The sequence below is a fragment of the Emys orbicularis genome, chromosome 2, assembly GCF_028017835.1.
Source record: "Emys orbicularis isolate rEmyOrb1 chromosome 2, rEmyOrb1.hap1, whole genome shotgun sequence".
Classification (NCBI taxonomy): domain Eukaryota; kingdom Metazoa; phylum Chordata; order Testudines; family Emydidae; genus Emys; species Emys orbicularis.
Genome location: NC_088684.1, coordinates 183,415,343 through 183,434,956, shown reverse-complemented (window position 1 = coordinate 183,434,956; position 19,614 = coordinate 183,415,343). Strand labels below are relative to the sequence as shown.

General features: G+C 38.4%; 1 protein-coding gene across 2 annotated transcripts in view; it reads right to left on the bottom strand.

The window, feature by feature from the left end:
- Positions 1–2,372: 2,372 nt before the first annotated feature.
- The window catches only part of PTPN3 (protein tyrosine phosphatase non-receptor type 3), a 206,214-nt gene continuing 188,972 nt past the window's right edge, over positions 2,373–19,614 (bottom strand). For both annotated transcript variants that reach the window (XM_065398552.1, XM_065398553.1), the window contains 4 exons: positions 15,164–15,292; positions 11,176–11,321; positions 8,654–8,789; positions 2,373–2,450 (listed from right to left, as the gene is read on the bottom strand). In XM_065398552.1, the coding sequence (XP_065254624.1) occupies positions 2,373–2,450; positions 8,654–8,789; positions 11,176–11,321; positions 15,164–15,292 (489 nt within the window). The remainder of the gene's footprint in view (positions 2,451–8,653; positions 8,790–11,175; positions 11,322–15,163; positions 15,293–19,614) is intronic.

The following is a 19,614-nucleotide window of genomic DNA, read 5'->3' as shown; positions in this document are numbered from 1 at the left end:
GGATGCAAAGGGGACTAAGGACATAATAAAAGGAAACCTCCTGACAGTGAATCAGATGGGAGATATGGCTCCTTTAGTGCTTTGAGCCTTCTGCAGTTGCCAAATTTCCAGTCTAGCAGCAGCAACATTTTTAACACCTAAAAGTTTTGTATTATAAGGATAACAACAACAGATAATTTGCACATACATAGTACTTTTTCATGTGTTTTTTCCAAAATGCTTTATAAAGGTAATAAGCACGAGCAGCCCCATTTTATATATGGGGTAACCGAGGCACAGAGAGGTTAAATGACTTGCCACAGTCAAAGCAAAATAGTATCAGAATCTGGGCTAGAACCACTCTCTTGAATTCTAGTCCATGCCCAATCCACCAGATAATAGTGGTTCAATATATGACAAGCACCAATTCAAGCTAAATCTTGAATAGCATATTTGAAAGAATATGAAAAACTACTCACTCTTCAACTGATACACATTAGTTAGGCTGCCATATAACCCCATTTGTTCTGACTAGCATGAACGTCTTGACTAAAGAAAAGTACCAAAAAACTCTCCCCCACCAACTACGACTAATGATGTAATCTCCAAGAAGGGACCAATCTGCACACCAGAAGGGTGAGTGATCTAGAATGAACTACACCTGCTTTCAAACCATCTTCTTCTGAAAAAAAGTCTCTTGGATGTCATTAAAGATTGCAGCATCTCCAGGTGTAGTAGTTTCTATAAAATAATCTGTTGTCAAATACAAATGACAGAACTCATAATACAAATTATAGTTCTAAAATGCATGTGTGTATATATATATATATATATATATATATTAGGAGAAAATTAGATTTTTTTTTTACACACATATAAACATCTGGCTTATATGCCCAATATAAATTTTAGACAACTTTCCTTATTTAGAACGAATGTTTAAATAACAGAATTATATACAATCTCATAGAACATTTTTAAAAAAAATTAACATACTATTCACAAATGCAGAATTATCTAGGACAATCAAAAAGCGTATTCAGAATAAATTAATGTCATGCAATTGTGGTTATATTGTTCAGAAAGTCCAATTCTCCCCTTTGAAATGAAACTGAGACCATTGTACCTTAGGGTGAATTATTTAGCAATGCACAAATTCTCTCTCTTTACATAGAAGTCTTCATATGAACTTAATTTCATTTATACAAAGGAAAGAAGCATGAAAGAGGCACCTCACACTACTGCATTCCACTGAATTAGAATAAGATTTCTATTGAATGGCAATGAAGTCAATGTTTTATCATCTGAACACTAGTAGCCTCTGTGTCCTTGCAAGTTTTACACCTTGAGTTAGCAGCAACATGTTTAATAGGTTCAGTAGTACATTTTTTCCGACACTGGATTGGGCCAGTTTGCATGTATAGTAAGCCATTTAGCAGTTGGTGTGCAATATTAGTCCACTCCTGCATGTGAGAACTAATAAATACACTGGGAAACAAAGATAAATCAGACTTTAACTTTTAGTTTAAATGTTTTCAGTCTATAAAGAGAAAAACCACAAGAAAACAGTGAAATTGAGTAAGTACCATATTAGGGTGCAAAGGAGTAGAGCGGAAGAGGCTACAGGAAATAGGTAAACTATTGAAAGGTCAAGAAAATGGAAAATTCAAGCTGTGGAAGATCTCAATAAAACCTGCAAAGCAGCATTAGTTTGGGTGTCAGGTATGCTATGTTTGATTTATCAAAAGTTTATTAGTATAACCGGCATATTTGCAATCAGGTTGATGGGCGTTAATTCTTTAATTACTTCGGCTCTTAATGGACATGTTTAGGGTTTAGCCCTTGGCATTCTATTTATGTAAAATGTTTGACAAACCTCCAGGAACCAAATAATATGACCAACTCTACTTTGTATATCAATATTTTGGTCCCAATCTTGCAAGGTGTTTAGCATTTAACTCCCATGGACTTCAGTAGGAGATGAAGACACTCAATACCTCATTAACTGGGGAACTTTTTTATTAATACTGCTGGTTTTCCTTTTGTATTTTAGAATGGTAAACACCAGGGTTAAAGTAAATTCTAGAGGAAAACTTGTTTTTACAGCAGTAAAAGATGCAGGTTACGTACTAAAGTTTCCTTGATTATTTCTTTTCAGTATGTATATAACGCATATTATGCACAACTGCTCACATATACATATATACATGTCTTCTATATACTGTACATGACTTAGTAATTGTCTACGGAAATTTAAAGTGCCACAGCTCAAATGTGCTCATCTGACTTCCCATGGGCTTTTGATGAATTCTCTAGTCACCTACAGAAATGAGATCCTGGCTTTATGACAACCGGTGTTTTTAGAAGATGAAATTAATCCTTTCACAGCTGTACTAACTGGAATCCAGTGGTCGAACTAATCCTTCTTTGTAAACACGAAGAATAGCTTCACACACGAACTTGTACTGACTCTGTGTAACGAAAAAAAGAATGAGTAAAACTATTAATGGTCAGTCACATCAGTTATAAGTTATTGATTATAGTGTAGTAATGAATACTAACTAAACACTGTAAACTACCTTCAGCTTTACTGCCACCTGTGGCACTAAAACATGGGCAGGAGAAGAGGACAGATACAAAGACAGATAGAAAAAATAAAAATATTACAGCCCCACTCAGTGGAGATATGTGCAGAATTTACACTCCAGTAAACGCTAAATGTTGTATCGTGCAAATTTTGACCTCAGATGTAAGCATGAGTCTCCTGGTAACTTTAATGGGTGCAATGTACAAACATACAAGAGGCAAGGTTTAGCCAGAAGGAAAGTCTAAATTTATGCATCTGATTCCTTAGCCCACATGGCTACTTAAATAGAAGCTAATTTGTTTCAATTACTTTCTTTCATATATTTTATCTATGGTGTAATTTGTACTGATGTTAATTGATCATTTAAAAGATAGCAATTTATCCATCCCTTTAATATACACATTACTTGAGTCCTCAAAGCATGCAAACTACAATAAGGGAAATGCATTAAACAGTCTCTTAATTTAACAAATGGAAGGCGGTGCTGTACTTCATGTCTTTCATTTAAAATGCTTAAACAAAGGATTTTATCTTCCAAACTACATCAACACTGCTGCACAAGTTGAAATTGATTTAGTTCAGTTTTGTACAGGCAGGGTACAAACTTTTGGAGAGAACTCTGAACTATGACAGTCACCCTCCTTTTACCTCATCACCCCCAACATTTTGAGCTCATTTATAATCTTACAGCACTTTGGAATATTTTTATAATGAAGTACTTTACAAATGAGATTAGAGTATTTTTCCTCTTAAAGAGCATCTAAGAAGTAGACCATTAAACAAATTTATATTTTTTCCATAACCTCGTTCTCTGTACCAGACATTCATTAAAAATATTTGAGTCCCTTTCTGAACTGGGAATGTTGTTGACAATTGGAGACATATAAATTTCAAAACATACTTAGCCTGAAGCAAATATTTATGGCTAATATAAAAGCCTGAGAATATGGGATCACAATAAAAATTCAAGAGAGATTTATAGCAGCACTAGAAAGTGAGACCAAGTTACACATATTTTTGCTTTCTCAGAAGGGGCTTCAAGTATCCAAAATATGAACTCTCCCCAGCAACTCAAGTGTAATATGCCCAGAGGATTTTAGGTCCCAGAAGTGTGAGTATGCATTAACTCCTTCATTTTGAGCCACATTCCCAATCTTTTTTTAGCCATCTGCCCTACATTCTCATGTTGATTGCAATGGGGTGTTTGGCAGTAGCTTATATTAATCCCTCCCCCCACAAAAAAGCTTCAAGGTTTAGCATTGCTCCCAGCCCCATCCAGCCTGAGGAGTGAAGGTCCTGAAGTTGCATTTAGGCCTCAGTTTACAATATGTTATCATTGTGCATTACCTGATGAGTAACTTTTTTCCTGCGCTTTACTAAATTGGCTAAAATTTACAGGAAATCTTGGGGATGTAAGTTAACTTTTTGCAGCTCAATTTTCATGTCAACCCCTCCCCCCCGCAACTCTCTAGTCAACTACTCCCATCTCAAATATCAATTTGTTCTTATGACTGTGATGTCTGTTGTTCTGTTTATATTTGTTAATTACTTTGACTTTTCCTTCATTATTAGTTATTTGCATATTTCACCGCTGCCTGCACAAGTCAACTGTGATATTTGGTATACCTAGATATGTGGTATACCTAGACTTTAGTAAGGCATTTGATACGGTCTCGCATGATATTCTTATTGACAAACTAGGCAAATACAATTTAGATGGGGCTACTATAAGGTGGGTGCATAACTGGCTGGATAACCGTACTCAGAGAGTTGTTATTAATGGTTCCCAATCCTGCTGGAAAGGCATAACGAGTGGGGTTCCGCAGGGGTCTGTTTTGGGCTCTGTTCAATATCTTCACTAACGACTTAGATATTGGCATAGAAAGTACACTTATTAAGTTTGCGGATGATACCAAACTGGGAGGGATTGCAACTGCTTTGGAGGACAGGGTCATAATTCAAAATGATCTGGACAAATTGGAGAAATGGTCTGAGTTAAACAGGATGAAGTTTAACAAAGACAAATGCAAAGTGCTCCACTTAGGAAGAAAAAATCAGTTTCACACATACAGAATGGGAAGAGACTGTCTAGGAAGGAGTACGGCAGAAAGGGATCTAGGGGTTATAGTGGACCACAAGCTAAATATGAGTCAACAGTGTGATGCTGTTGCAAAAAAAGCAAACATGATTCTGGGATGTATTAACAGGTGTGTTGTGAGCAAGACACGAGAAGTCATTCTTCCGCTCTACTCTGCTCTGGTTAGGCCTCAGCTGGAGTATTGTGTCCAGTTCTGGGCACCGCATTTCAAAAAAGATGTGGAGAAATTGGAAAGGGTCCAGAGAAGAGCAACAAGAATGATTAAAGGTCTTGAGAACATGACCTATGAAGGAAGGCTGAAAGAATTGGGTTTGTTTAGTTTGGAAAAGAGAAGACTGAGAGGGGACATGATAGCAGTTTTCAGGTATCTAAAAGGGTGTCATAAGGAGGAGGGAGAAAACTTGTTCACCTTAGCCTCTGAGGATAGAACAAGAAGCAATGGGCTTAAACTGCAGCAAGGGAGGTCTAGGTTGGACATTAGGAAAAAGTTCCTAACTGTCAGGGTGGTTAAACACTGGAATAAATTGCCTAGGGAGGTTGTGGAATCTCCATCTCTGGAGATATTTAAGAGTAGGTTAGATAAATGTCTATCAGGGATGGTCTAGACAGTATTTGGTCCTGCCATGCGGGCAGGGGACTGGACTCGATGACCTCTCGAGGTCCCTTCCAGTTCTAGAATCTATGAATCTAACTCCCTGATTTATTACTTCTGTTAACTCCATTGTGTAAGCAACTTATTTAGAAATAAGATTGGATGTTCATCATTGATTCCTATGATGCAGACAGTGACTACTTGTTTTCCTTGCCATTCTAATTGCCATTGCTTGCGTTCTGATTGCTCACTCAACAGCGTTCTCATGTCCTCCACTGAAACACTCCCAAGGTTAGCTTTTTAAAAAAAAATTGTGAAGGTAGGCATAGCAGTCATTGTCAAACCTGATTTTAAGACTTCTTCATCTTCTTTAATGTATTGCTACCCCTTCTACGTTTATCACCATGCAACCTCAAGTTTTTAATAGGCTGAGTCAGCATAACAACTTTTTCTTCTTCAGAGGTTATATAGTAGAGTAGGACTAGAGGAAATCCACTGGCCTGTCATCCAGCTAACAATTCCCTGTTATGAAGCAGCCTAACAATCCTACTTGCTAAATCTCTCCCTAAAGTCTTAAAGCAATCAATTAAATAATCATTATCTCAAGAAAGCTAACCATTTCTGAATATTTTCACCTATACGTTCCCTCTTTTTGTGACCAGTCTGCTGTAGCCAAACTGTAATTCTCTTTTGCTTCACAATCTACTTGAACATATCTGCTTTGAACACAGAGTGCTATACAAATTCAAAGTGCTTTGAAAATATTCGGATGTGGGGCTCCCTCAGTTTCTCCTCTTGAAACCATTCCACTGTGGATACAGTTAAAGTCATTGGAGCAGGGAGACTGGATCTTGAGTCTCCCAAACTCCAAGGTGAGTACTCTAACCAGCAGACTGCAGAATCATTCTCATGTTTGTTCTCTCTCTCTCTCCCCTGTCCCAATGACTTTTTAAATTATCACAGTAGAACAGCTTCAACCAGAGAGATTGAAGAAGACAATAAAATATCCTGGAACCCAATTGTTAGGATATTCACCAGGGAGGTGGCAGATACCAGTTCAAATCCCTTGTCTCCCTCAGGTAGAGGAGGGACTTGAACCAGGGTCTCCCACATCCCAGGTGAGTATTTTAGCCACTGGGCTAAAAGTTACAACAGAGATCCTCCTCCTCCTCTCCCCCCAACTGTCTCCTTTTGTGTGAGATTGCCTATGGGTGCCCCATTCGGCAGGCAACCTTTAAGTACACTTACTCGATTGGGCCCTGCAGGCGTTAGGTGGAAGAACTCCTGCCTTCCCCTGATTTGTGCATCTCTCTGTGGCTTTGATGTCTGGATGTGCTGCAGTGTGCATGCGCAGAGGCAGGGACATATGGACTTTAACTGCAAAAATTTAGGCACCAACAATTTCAGGCACCTATAGGGTTTAGTAGCAACTGAGTGAGGGTTTTGTGATCCCCAATGGGGCCTGATTCTGGGATCCAGGCACCTAAAGTGGCAGTTACACACCTAGATCCTTTTACATAGCTTGCCCCAAATTTCTTGCACTGGGGCTAGACCTTGAAGGACTCCAGGCTGAAGACCCAATTTGGGAAACCTGATTTACTGACTTGAAATATTTTGGGCATGTCCTTCCTACCTCAGGAAAGGACAAATAAAACTTTTATTTAATCCTTAGGAGAGAGAAAGCACTTGTGACTTTTTTTTTTAAACAGGTACTTAAAATTAATGAACACAATAATTCTGGCTTTTCATCTCTTTGTGCTTTAGTTCCCGATCTGTCAAATGGGATTAATATCAGCATCTAATCTCACAAAGGTGTTGTGAAAATAAATACATTACTGCTTCTGAAACACTCAGGTGAGTGCCACAAAAATGCACACAAGGAAATTAATAACTTTGTATTCAGAGCAGCGCTTGGGTGGTGTGCCATTAGTAAGGCTTGGGACCACGCACGGAATGAGAAGGATAAAAGTAAGTGTTCACTGCATGAAGCAGGTATCCCATGGAAAAAAATAGTATGTAATCATGTAATTAAAGACTATCATAATGAATATGCCCAAAGGAGCAGGATTAAGGTTGCAAAGGGAAACTTAATCCTGGCAATTCCTAATTTTTGAAGGCTTGCTTTTGTAATCTTAACATTCTTTTAACACAGTTTTTTGGATCCAATAGAATAATTACTCTGGTGAATCACACAGCCTGCTCTTAAGGTAATTAACTCATTACTAAGTAGAGTTTACACCTCTTCCTCAGTTAGCTTCCTCTTTCCTTTGCTTGAATGAGAACTGTGAGGCATTTTCTATGTCATTCCTTCTGAAGTTTCAATAGATACAAAGTGCCAAATTCAACTGTCACATTTGTGGGTTTAAATCCCTTTACTCCACTTTAGTTCAAGACACTTACTGCCTCGGAAACAAGCACATTGTTCTCATTCCACCTGACATCCAGATCTTGTCACCAATAATTAATCTACTCCCTTGTTCAAGAAAGTGTGACCTATGCTCCTCCACTCCTAATATTTTCAGTGGCAACCTATTTAATTTCTAAAGCCCATTCAAAACTGCTTCTTGATTTTCAAAACTCTCTGCTGCTTACTCTTTCCCCTCTCCCCCCAACCTAGGCCTCCTTCTGATTCCTGCCCTTGACTCTGGAGTGGTGGTGAGTTTTTTTTTTTTTTTTTTTTTAAACCTCTGCTGTCCCATCTGATTTCTCCCTAAAGACAAGGCTTAGGCTATGTCTACACTACAGGTTACATTGGCATAAGTTATGTCGCTCAGGGGTGTGAATAAACAACCCCGAGTGACATAAATTACTCCGGCATAAGCGCCAGTGTGGACAGAACTTCTCCCGCCAACACAGCTACTGCCTCTCGTGGAAGTGGTTTTATTATGCTGATGGGAGAGCTCTCTCCCGTCTGCATACAGTGTCTTCACCTGACGCGCTGCAGACACCCACCACAGAGTCACTTTTCTTGTTAAACCACACCTGAAAATCTTCCTTTTCTTTTTAGTTTATGAAAGGTTCTCTATTAAGGATGAAATTTACAAACTAAATTATATTTTAAATGTTTGTATATAATATCTGTATAAGAGATATATACAAATCTGATTCAAAGCTCATTCTAGTTTACTACTTGCTAGTTACAAAAATGGATGTGTCTTTAAAAGGCAAGACAGGAAATAAGTTTAAACATTTACAAATAATTGAAGTACACAACTCACAAGCAGGACTGTCCTTTCTGATAAGGTTAATTTATGTTTTCAGCTAATGCAATATAAAAATAATTGAAAATCATGCAAACAACTAAATCAACTTTATATGAAGAACCCACGTTTCTCTATGTTAATAATGAAACAAAGAGCATGCACAATGCATAAGGGACTCCCTCTTCTTAACTTACTGATGTTTGCACCATCATAGCTCGCTGGTCTCGCATTTTTCGTACAATATCCAGTGGATAAACAGGTTGGTTTCTTTCAATTAAGCACATGGCTGTTTCCATAGTGACCAATACACCAGTGCGGCCTATTCCAGCACTACAAAATGTAACAGAATCCCCCCATAAAATTAATAGGCTTTTGCCATGCACTGAATACATATCACAGACTAACATTAAAACACTCTACATACCTTTAGGAATAAAAGCAACACAGTTTAAAAGTAAGAATAGAACACAATGTATATTTTTAGGACAACATAAGCAACATTTTCTTTATACAACTGCAAGAAAACAGCATTTTCACATAAATAAAAAGAAAATCCTAGAAAAAATAAAACCATAAGTTTAAGTAAATGACTTTAAAATTGTTAGGATTTTAAAAAATGATATATTGTTTTTTAGATTTTATTTAAAATCAACCTTAAGACTGAAAAGTGAAAAGAAGAACTGACGGATTGTTTTTTTAGGGGTACACAAAAAGGATTTTGAGGTTAAATTCATTATATAACTATTAAAAAGCAGGGCTGTCAAGCGATTAAAAATTAATCGTGATTAATCGCATTGTTAATAATGGTATACCATTTATTTAAATATTTTTGGATGCTTTCTACATTTTCAAATATATTGATTTCAGTTACAACACAGACTACAAAGTGTACAGTGCTCACTTTATATTTATTTTTGATTACATATATTTGCACTGTAAAAAAAAAAAAGTATTTTTCAATTCATCCAATACAAGTATCGTATCATGAAAGTTGAACTTACAGATGCAGAATTATGTACAAAAATAACTGCATTCAAAAATAAAACAATGTAAAATTTTAGAGCCTACAAGTCCACTCAGTCCTACTTCTTGTTCAGCCAATTGCTCAGACAAACAAGTCTGTTTACATTTCCAGGAAATAATGCTGCTGGCTTGTTTACAATGTCACCTGAAAATGAGAATAGGCGTTTGCATGGCATTGTTGTCATCCATGTCACAAGATATTTACGTGGCAGATGCGCTAAATATTCATATGTCCCTTCATGCTTCAACCACCATTCCAGAGAACATGGATCCATGCTGATGACGGGTTCTGCTCGATAATGATCCAACGCATGTTCATTTTCATCATTTTTCAAACATTTCATATTTTCATCATCGTAAGCCACCAGCAGAAGGTTTTCTTTTTTGGTGTTTCGGGTTCTGTAGTTTCTGTATCACAGTGTTGCTCTTTTAAGACTTCTGAAAGCATGCTCCATACCTTGTCCCTCTCAGATTTTGGAAGGCACTTCAGATTTTTGAACCTTGGGTCGAGTGCTGTAGCTCTCTATAGAAGTCTCACATTGGTACCTTTTTTGCGTTTTGTCAAATCTGCAGTGAAAGTGTTCTTAAAACGAACGTGTGCTAGATCATCATCCAAGACGGCTATAACATGAAATATGTGGCAGAATGCGGGTAAAACAGAGCAGGAGACATACAATTCTCCCCTCAAGGAGTTCAGTCACAAGTTTAACAAACACGTTTTTTTTCCAACAAGTGTCATCAGCATGGAAGCATGTCCTCTGGAATGGTGGCTGAAGCATGAAGGGGCATACAAATGGTTAGCATATCTGGCATGTAAATACCTTGCAATGCCGGCTACAAAAGTGCCATGCAAATGCCTGTTCTCACTTTCAGGTGACATTGTAAATAAAAGTGGGCAGGATTATCTCCCATAAATGTAAACTAACTTTTTTGTCTTAGTGATTGGCTAAACAAGAAGTAGGTCTGAGTGGATTTGTAGGCTTTAAAGTTTACATTGTTTCGTTTTTGAGTGCAGTTATCTAACAAAAAATATCTACATTGTAAGTTGCACTTTCACGACAAAGATCGCACTACAGTACTTGTCTGAGGTGAACTGAAAACTACTATTTCTTTTGTTTATCATTTTTACAGAGCAAATATTTGTAATAGAAAATACTAATAAAAAGTGAGTAATGTACACTTCGTATTCTGTGTTGTAATTAAAATCAATATACTTGAAAATATAGAAAAACATCCAAAAATATTTAATAAATTTCAATTGGTATTCTATTGTTTAACAGTGCGATCAAAACTACGATTAATCGTGATTAGTTTTTTGAGTTAACTGCGATTAATCGACAGCCCTATTAAAAAGCATTAAGTTGCTTATTACATTAAACAACAGTTATTGGTGTTGGATGGTCATATAATCGAACAATGTAACCAGAAAGATTAATCATAAAGGAGACAACGGGCTAGTAAAGAAACCCAACCCCTTACATACAATACCGAAACTTTCGTCTCCATTGGATAAGTGCTCACTGACTAATAGGCTTATAGCCTTATGATTTCACATTTATCTCAAGGAATTTGCTGCCCTGCAGAGTGCATACTATTGAATAATGTATAAAATGACACTTCCTTTCTACAGGACAGATGGAATACTAAATCTCTAGGACTCCATCCAATGTAACAGAACTTTTATTTCAAGTACCTGCAATGAACAAGGACCGGTTCATTCTCCACTCTCTTTGGCCTCATACAGGTGACAAACTCCAAAAAGTCCCTGGAGTCATCAGGAACACCATGATCAGGCCAAGCAACATACTGGAGATGGGTGATGGTGTGCTCTTCCTCTGTCTGAAATGCAATTGTAGTGTCACCATATCTCATTCAGTATTGTAGTCACCATATCTCACTCAGTATTGTAGTAGCTTTACTAAAGTTCATTGGATAAATGCAATTTGTTTCATAATAAACTTACCTAGGCAGCACAAGGCTCCATATCCTGTACAACAGACTGCAAGATTTTCGAACAGAATATTTTCTTATTAAAAAACAATAAAATAAGTGATTCTTGGAGAACAAAGTTTAAAAATAAATGTAGGTGTTTAATAAGAGCATATTTACTATATATAGCTCCTTTCAGCCCAAAAGATTTCAAAATGCTTTACCATTTATACTTTGGGAACAGTAATTCCAGCAAAGAAATGCAGCCATCTCTGAAGTAACACACGGCAACAGCTATGTACAGCAATATTACACAATAGTTTAGATTAGAAAGGAGGAAATACCTGCTGAAATTGCAGAAGAAATTTACAGGCAGAATACAATTACCAGATTCGAAATTTGGTCTGGACTCGGGGGTTAAACACCCCTCCGTCATGCAAAAAGTGCCATAGAATCTTTAATGATTAAGTAGTATAGACCTTTGCTTACATTTCATCCAAAAGCCGGTATCTGCAGCAGCATCTGCTAACACCGCACTGGGATGTTGGTTTAGTACCGACACTGATGGAACAGTGCCACCTGCAAAATTATCACTACCTGCAGCACGCTAGGTTTTCCCTCCAAATACTGACCCAGTGCAAGCCTTGTGACCTTGAGAGATTTAGTGGGATTACAATACAAGGTAATATGACTGGTGACCAGTTCTAAATCTGTTTTCCCCTTCACAGTCATCATACATCTTATACACTGACACAAAGGAGAAATGTTAAATAATGTATGCCTATTTGTAGATTTGGTCAGAACATAAGCATACATGGGCATATTTGCTAACTATGATTCCTGTTAACAGGACAGGTTATGTATAGTATATATGGATATGTTAGAGAAATGATTAATGAATTATATTTATACTGCCTGTGGAAGCACTTCATTCTGTATGATGAAAATGTAATTAGTTGAGAAATTCTATTGTACAAAGGGCTCTTTTTCATTTAATTATACCTAAGGGAAGCCATGTACTAGAAACTACTTCAGTTTCTTAACTTCCTGTTGATTCTCATCATACAAAAGCACTCCTCTTAACACAATTATTTTCACATGCAAATGCGTTCCAGTGACTGACTCATTCTGCTTTATTTGCATACAAACAGCTGTCAACATATGCACGGGGCATAATTTGAAAAACACTAGTTTTATAGCATGGCTTTGGTCCATATTACATTTAACTTTTTAAACTAGACTGTTTTCCAGTGGTTAGACTGGAAAAAATGAGCGGTGATATTCCCCCAAGCTCTAATATATCACCATGCCAAAATGAAATGCCACTCACGAAGACCGTGAAAAATCTTCATAATACGGTCAACCCTCTTTCGTCCATATTTTTAGTAATAGTGAAATAGTTAACTATGCTGATATTTCAATGTTCATCATTAAGCTCAACATTAACACTCAAATGAGAAGAATGCTGCTCTCATTCATTCACATTGCTCTCACACTCCAGATATCACTGCATGAGTTCATACTCAGGTCACATTTTAAGTTCGCCACGTTTTTTCTGACGGGGTCACACAAGCATCTTTTCATGGTATCAAACATTATGAGCCGAAATTATAGAAGGACTGTGTGGCTACAACCACCTCAGTTCTCCAAATTGTTCAGTTCACCATCAGTGTCTCAAAGAGGTGAGGTGGAACAGTGATTACACATATTATGGATAGAACAGCTTTGTTCTCATTAACTGGAGAAGCTAGAGTGCATTTGAATCATAACACTCAGGCTAGATGAAACTTTGACTCATTCTAAAACAAGCCAGGGAGTCTGGTGGTGTGATCTTAGGTGTTCATTAAAGATTCCAGGCTGAGTCATGTGTGTGAGTGCTGAAGGGACACATTATTGAGGCACCTGGGGACCGCTACACAAAATTCAATAGCACTTTGAGCGGTTTTTTAGATTTAAATAATGAACGTATTATTCATGACAAATGAAGGCTTGAATGTGCTAGGAGCTGCATTTTTAATAGCTCATAGACATCAAGTACAATGAGCAAGCGCATTACATAAGATCTCTCTAGAATAAGAGCACACTAGTCCATCAAGACTACTTCTGTTGTTGCAAGCATCTTCAGTTTTCTGTATTTTGCTCTATTCTTTCCTAAGGACCAGTGTGCTCCTTTGTTAAATATCCCAGTGTTCCTCAAACGTCAATATCTTCATTACCCTTTTTCATTCTCCTTTTCAAACAGTTGTGACTTTTTCTGATGTGCTCTCCTAAGATTTTGATTCAAATTTTTAATGCGTTATCACAATAAATATTCACTTTTCAGAATGCCCACATTTACATGTCTCCTTTCCTATCAATAAGTCCAAATTCTACTATGCTTAATCTATTTTCCTATCTTATCTTAGAATAAATTTTATCCCTGTATGCCCAATACCACTACTTTGGTTGCAGTAGCCTGTTACTCCATTTAAACTCTCACAAATTGCTTGTATTACTTATCTGGCTTTGGGTTTTTCCAAAAGTTTACATGGGTGCAATACATACCACTGGTAGTCAGAGGTAACTGAGGTATGTGAATGTGTGCGCATGAAGGCAGGAAAACAGCAAACTACTCTCACAGAGAAGCAAATATGGTGTGTGCCTGTGCCTCCAACACTTTTTCAAAGCAATAAGGAGGGGGCAGGAGGAACACAGTAAATTCTACACTCTGCAACGCAATTGGAGTAGTGTAGTTACTTTGGGGAGAAGTTGTCAGATATGTAGCTTGAGGGGCTAGAGATTTAAGATTTTTTTATTTTAACTTTCAAGGTATGATTTCTGATACTTGAACTTTAATTTAAAAACTGGTCAGTATGTGGTAGATTCCTATGGAATATTTTACAATGACATAAATGCTTCCCCATTTCAGAAGATAATAGATATTTTGTGGTTAGAACTTTGACAGAGGATGTAAAGATGTCAGAGAGAAAAATGTAGGGCAGCTTAAAATTAGAGGTGGACAGGAACCAAGCCCCTCTGTATAAACAAACTCAGACTTTCAAGAAGCTTGGATGTGATCCGAATATGAACTTTGCAGTACAAATACGTCTGTAAAAGTGTTTCATACATTTGACTCTTCCTCTCTTTTCTCTCCTTTCATTACAACAAAACAGCAGCAGCCGAAGGGTACAAAAACCTTGCATAAATTGCAAGTGTTCCAACTGTGCACTCTATGAAGCTGCCTTTTCAGTTTAACAAAACTAATGGAAGAAGATTCACACGATTCTGTAAGCTCCCTTAAAACTACATTACAAGGATTCACCTTTTTCTGCTAATTGCCCTATGGGTGTGTGGCATTGAAAAATTGTCCCAGCCTCTGCTTTTGAATGAGCAAAAATATTATGAAGAAAAAAAAAATCTATATTTTAGCCCTAAATGTTTGTTTAGAGTCGGGGGCTCTAAAGCAGCATGAATGAGTATAATAGTGTATAAATAAAAATAACATAATAATAGAATAAGGCCTTATAATTAGTTACTTTTTTAGCCTTTTTTTTTTTTTTTTATTGAAGTAACTCACTAGAAGGATCTTCAGAATTGTATGGTTTTGGGGCATCCCTAAAGAAAATTAAATCAAAATGCACTGGTTCATGTAATACCTATAATATATATAGAAGTTGACAGTACTTAGTTATATTTCTCACTACAGCAAAACCAAAACAAAACCACCCCCTGGCCCCCAAAAGCTAAAGGCCACACTACAGAAAAGCACTCACCTCAATATTTGTAATCACCATTTCTCTAAAAACATAGGCAATAGTACAATCTTCAGATTGACATTTGACACGAAAGTTGCCATACTCCATTATATCTGGTGGATCAGGCCAATACTGATGACATTTGGTCTGCAAAGAAAAAAAAAAAGTACAAGCCATGAGCTTACAATTAATATATTTTCTCTCATTTTCTCATTTGAACAGGGCATCTATGTGACCCAACTCTCTCTTCCTACGTCAACATTCAGAGAGCTCAGTAATGTTATTTATAACTGTTCTGGTTTGTTTTGTGGAAGGTGTGCATCTGCACCTGAGAACAGCTTGACATGTTGGGCCTGATTCTCCACGGCCTTGTGTAGTCATTTACACCCGTGCAAAGTGCGTGCTGAATGCCGAAGTTGTGATCCTCACATTCATTTTACACAGGTGTCAATGAATGACTACAGTGTACAAGAGGGTGGAGAATTAGAGCCATCACATCTAATGGCATTATTGAACATCTTTAATTCTCAATGCCTGCTTTCTGAGATTTAAAACCCCCCACAACCACTGAGCAATCAAATTTTTGCTGATCATGGGATAGTAACAGAGTTTCTGTAAAAATACAACCCAAGTTTTTGTTGGGTCAATGAAATTCTTGTTTTATAAAAACGTGGTCTGAGCTAACAGGTATTTTTAAGTGCTATTTTCTTTCTTTGAAATCTCACAGGAACATATAGTAATTTTTTTTCAAGTGAACAACAATATTTTGAAACAATATTAATTTAATATTACAAATCATGGCTGTACATGGATACAAAAATGGAGACTGGCCTTTAAGTCTGGATCAAAATGTCAAACCTCAGTGTTGTTCCCCCATAAATTTGCGAATATATATCCATGGGTCAAAATAACGAATTACAAGGAGATTTTTTTTTAACTTTAATAATGCACCATTTTGACCTTTGCATATAGTTTTGCAAGTTTTAGGAGGCATTAAGGTTGGGTGGGCAGTATAAATTAGCGGGATTACGGTGGGGATTGGCAAGAGGAAGAGAATGCTACATTAGTGAACTAGGATAACAGTTTCTTTGTTTTGGAGAGCAAAAGCACTGCAGCTGATTTTAATGAGCTGAAAAGGCTTTTGCCAGGAGTATGCTGGAACAAGTATGTTTAATGTGTGATTTACACTGGAGGGGCAGTTTTCAAAGAGGATGCTGATTTTTCAATTGAATGACAAATATCAAGATATTTACTTTTAGTCACATTATCCTTTTCCAGAGGGTGGGGATGGGGGAGTGGAGATAAACAACATGTATTTAGACTATCAGAAAACTAAAGTATTTGTCTTCGGCCGTAGACCAAGGTTGCATAAATGGATGATTGAATAGTCCAGGTTTTACCCCCATTTGGGTGTTTGTTTTACATATAATGGCCAATGGGACAGACTATAGAGGAGATAAAGAAGAAAGCCCTAAGTTCTATACAAGCAGTGCTGCACTTCACTCGTGTCCATGGGGGCAATCTTAGAGTTCTCAAGGCTAAAGTCTGTGCCCAAATACTACATGGTGCAAAAATATGGGGCTGGAAGAATACTAGTGAGTTAGATGTTGTGTCAAACACGTTTTTAAGGAAATGTTCAGCCTCTCAAATTACACCCGACTTGCTTTACTCAGGGCAGAGGTAGGGGAATGTATTATTATTTCGACCAAAGCCAATGCCTTTATACTAATTATTGGCTCCGTATTTGGCACATGAATCAACAGTGCCTTCCAAGGTTATGTCTGGAAAAACAGCTCAACAAGCTACATACTCAACAAGTTCACCATTTCCTCCATTCTTTTGTACGGGAAGACTTTGGCAAACCAGTAAAGTGCCTAAAATCACTATGGCTTATTGTTAAAGACAGCCTAGTCAGCAAGCTGTAAATTGGCCATTCAGCAGTCTCAGCTTGACCAAGGCAGGAGAGGAGGGGGTTTTGGGTGCCTCAGAAAGGACAGCTTGACCCCACGTCCTTCCTGATAAAAATTGTGTTAAAGTTGCTGATACATGCATTTGAAAAGAGCAGGATGTACCCCCAGGAATGTCTATTGGGGTCTCAAGGCTGCAGGCTCTGGAAAGACCCACACGTGGTTAATCAATAATCAAAAGGAGCCTCTTGCTTGCCCAGTGGAACTGCTTGCTTGACAAGTTTTCTTTAAGGGACATGTCATTGTATTACTAATGTATAAATAAGGGGAAAAAGCTTGAGATGGGGGGACTCTTCAGGACTGGTCTCTCCCTCTGGATGCATCTTGTGTTCCCCACTGGCAGACAGGCTGCCACTGTGCCACTCGAGAGCCACACTCAGCTTCGGTAATTATCGAGGGTTGAGGGTGTTTTACCAATCTTGTTGCAGATGTGTGTAAGTGCTTGAGACCAAGTAAAGTTTAGCTTTTAAGTGAAAGCACTCTTGCGTTGTCCTGTTTGTGCCAGCCATCTATTGGTCGGACGGCCGTGCCTCCCCTGATTTATTTCCTGACACCACCTCGCACAGAGTAAAAGTTACCAACTGATTTGGGTTGAAAGAACCCCGGGTAACACTTTGGGCTTTTTGGAACTTGACTTGGTTAGGACTGTAAGCAGAAGGGTGAAAACCTTAACTAAGCTCAGAGCAAAAGATATCAGTAACCCCTGGATGTAGCATACAATAAATATGTCTTCTTGTCTTTCTCAATTAAAGAATATCCACAGATATGAGAAACATTTGGATATTTTGAACAGTACATTAAGCATGGCCTGTTGTAATAATTGGGACTTACAAATTTACCCTAATTGTGAGCTCAACTGTGAAAAGTGAAAGTTCCTAAAATGTCACAATAACTAATAAAGACAAATGTTATTGGGAAAAAGTGCAAAAAAAGAGACAAAAAGACTAAATATGTCCAAACAAAAAGGCCTCCTGATATAACTCAAGGACTGTGTTAAAATCATGCTTGGTAAACAAGGAAAGTGTGGAACTGGAAACCAATGCACCAAAATTGGTGTGTCAGAAATTAGGTCTAACTGGTGGAAAAAATAACGAGGGGATGGGCTATTCCACCCCTCACTCCGTTCTGGGGCCCTTAAAGAAAGAGACTTTGGAAAACAAAATGGCTCCTGGAGTGAGTTTCACCCTCATGGCTGTCACCCCGACTGTCTCCTGGGACCAGGGCCGTCCCTAGGAGGGTGCGGGTCCGGGACATAGGCGCCGAGTTTCTAATCTGCTGGGGGATGCTTACCCCTGGCTCTGCCCAGGCCCTGACCCCACCCCACCCCTTCTGCCAAGGCCCCACTCCCACCCTGCCCTCACCCCGCCTCTTCCCCACCCAGTTCTGCCCTCCTCTCCCCTCCTGCCTCAGCACCTCCTGATCCGTGGCAGGCGGTAGGCGCTGAGAGGGAGTGGGAGGCGCTGATCAGCAGGGCCCGCCGGCGGGCAGGAGGGGGAGGTTCTGGTAGGGGGGCTCCTCCTCCTCCCCCCATCGGCCGGCCCATCCCCGTTCACCACCTCACCCCGCTTGCCCGGGGTGTTCTCAGTAACTGGTTATTGGTTTCTCAGCTTTTCCTGTTTTCCCCCTCTCCTAGGTTTCCATGGATGGCTGTGTGGGAAAGGAATGCCATCCTTTGCAGGATCTCTCCTAAGTGCAGGCAAAGCCAGTCAAGCTCCTCCTGCTTTCCTTCAACATAACTGAAAAGGACTCCAAAAAAGGGTGATACTAAGGCAGCCTGGGATTATGTCAATTCAACAGTTTCCCTCAGCAGATCCCACAGTGAAGAGCTCTAGTGGAAGTTAAAGTTGTTTAAAGCTCACTACAAAAGTGCTGAAAGAGGACCGAACCATCTATTCTCTTCTGGTATGAATCTTTCATCAGGTGGATGCAGAGGGCTTAGCTGGTGTGGGGAGGTATGGTTAATATACACCAGGGCTAGCTTTCTTGAGTCTAGCCTCCAGTTTAGTTAAAGCTGTTTTCAAATATTTTTCAAGTTGAAACATTACAGTTTCTTAGCAACAACACTGCTGTAGAGTGCGTGCACTGCTTTTGAATTACTCAAGACAGCCTGGTTAAGTTTCTCTCAAGGATTCTGATTAGGTTTTAATTTAGGTTAAGCCACCTATATATCTTAAATTTTTCTTCTCGCTTAGTAATTGCAAATAAGGTTATACATCTAAAAGCTCCTTTATACTTATGTACATATATACCTCCACAACCAAAAATCATCTTTCATATTGTCTCAACGTATATATGTGAAGCTTATATTAGATGAGCGATCCCATACACCTCTACCTCGATATAACGCTGCCCTCGGGAGCCAAAAAATCTTACCGCGTTATAGGTGAAACCGCGTTATGTCGAACTTGCTTTGATCTGCCGGAGTGTGCAGCCCCGTCCCCCCGAAGCACTGCTTTACCACGTTATATCAGAATTCGTGTTATATCGGGGTAGAGGTGTATT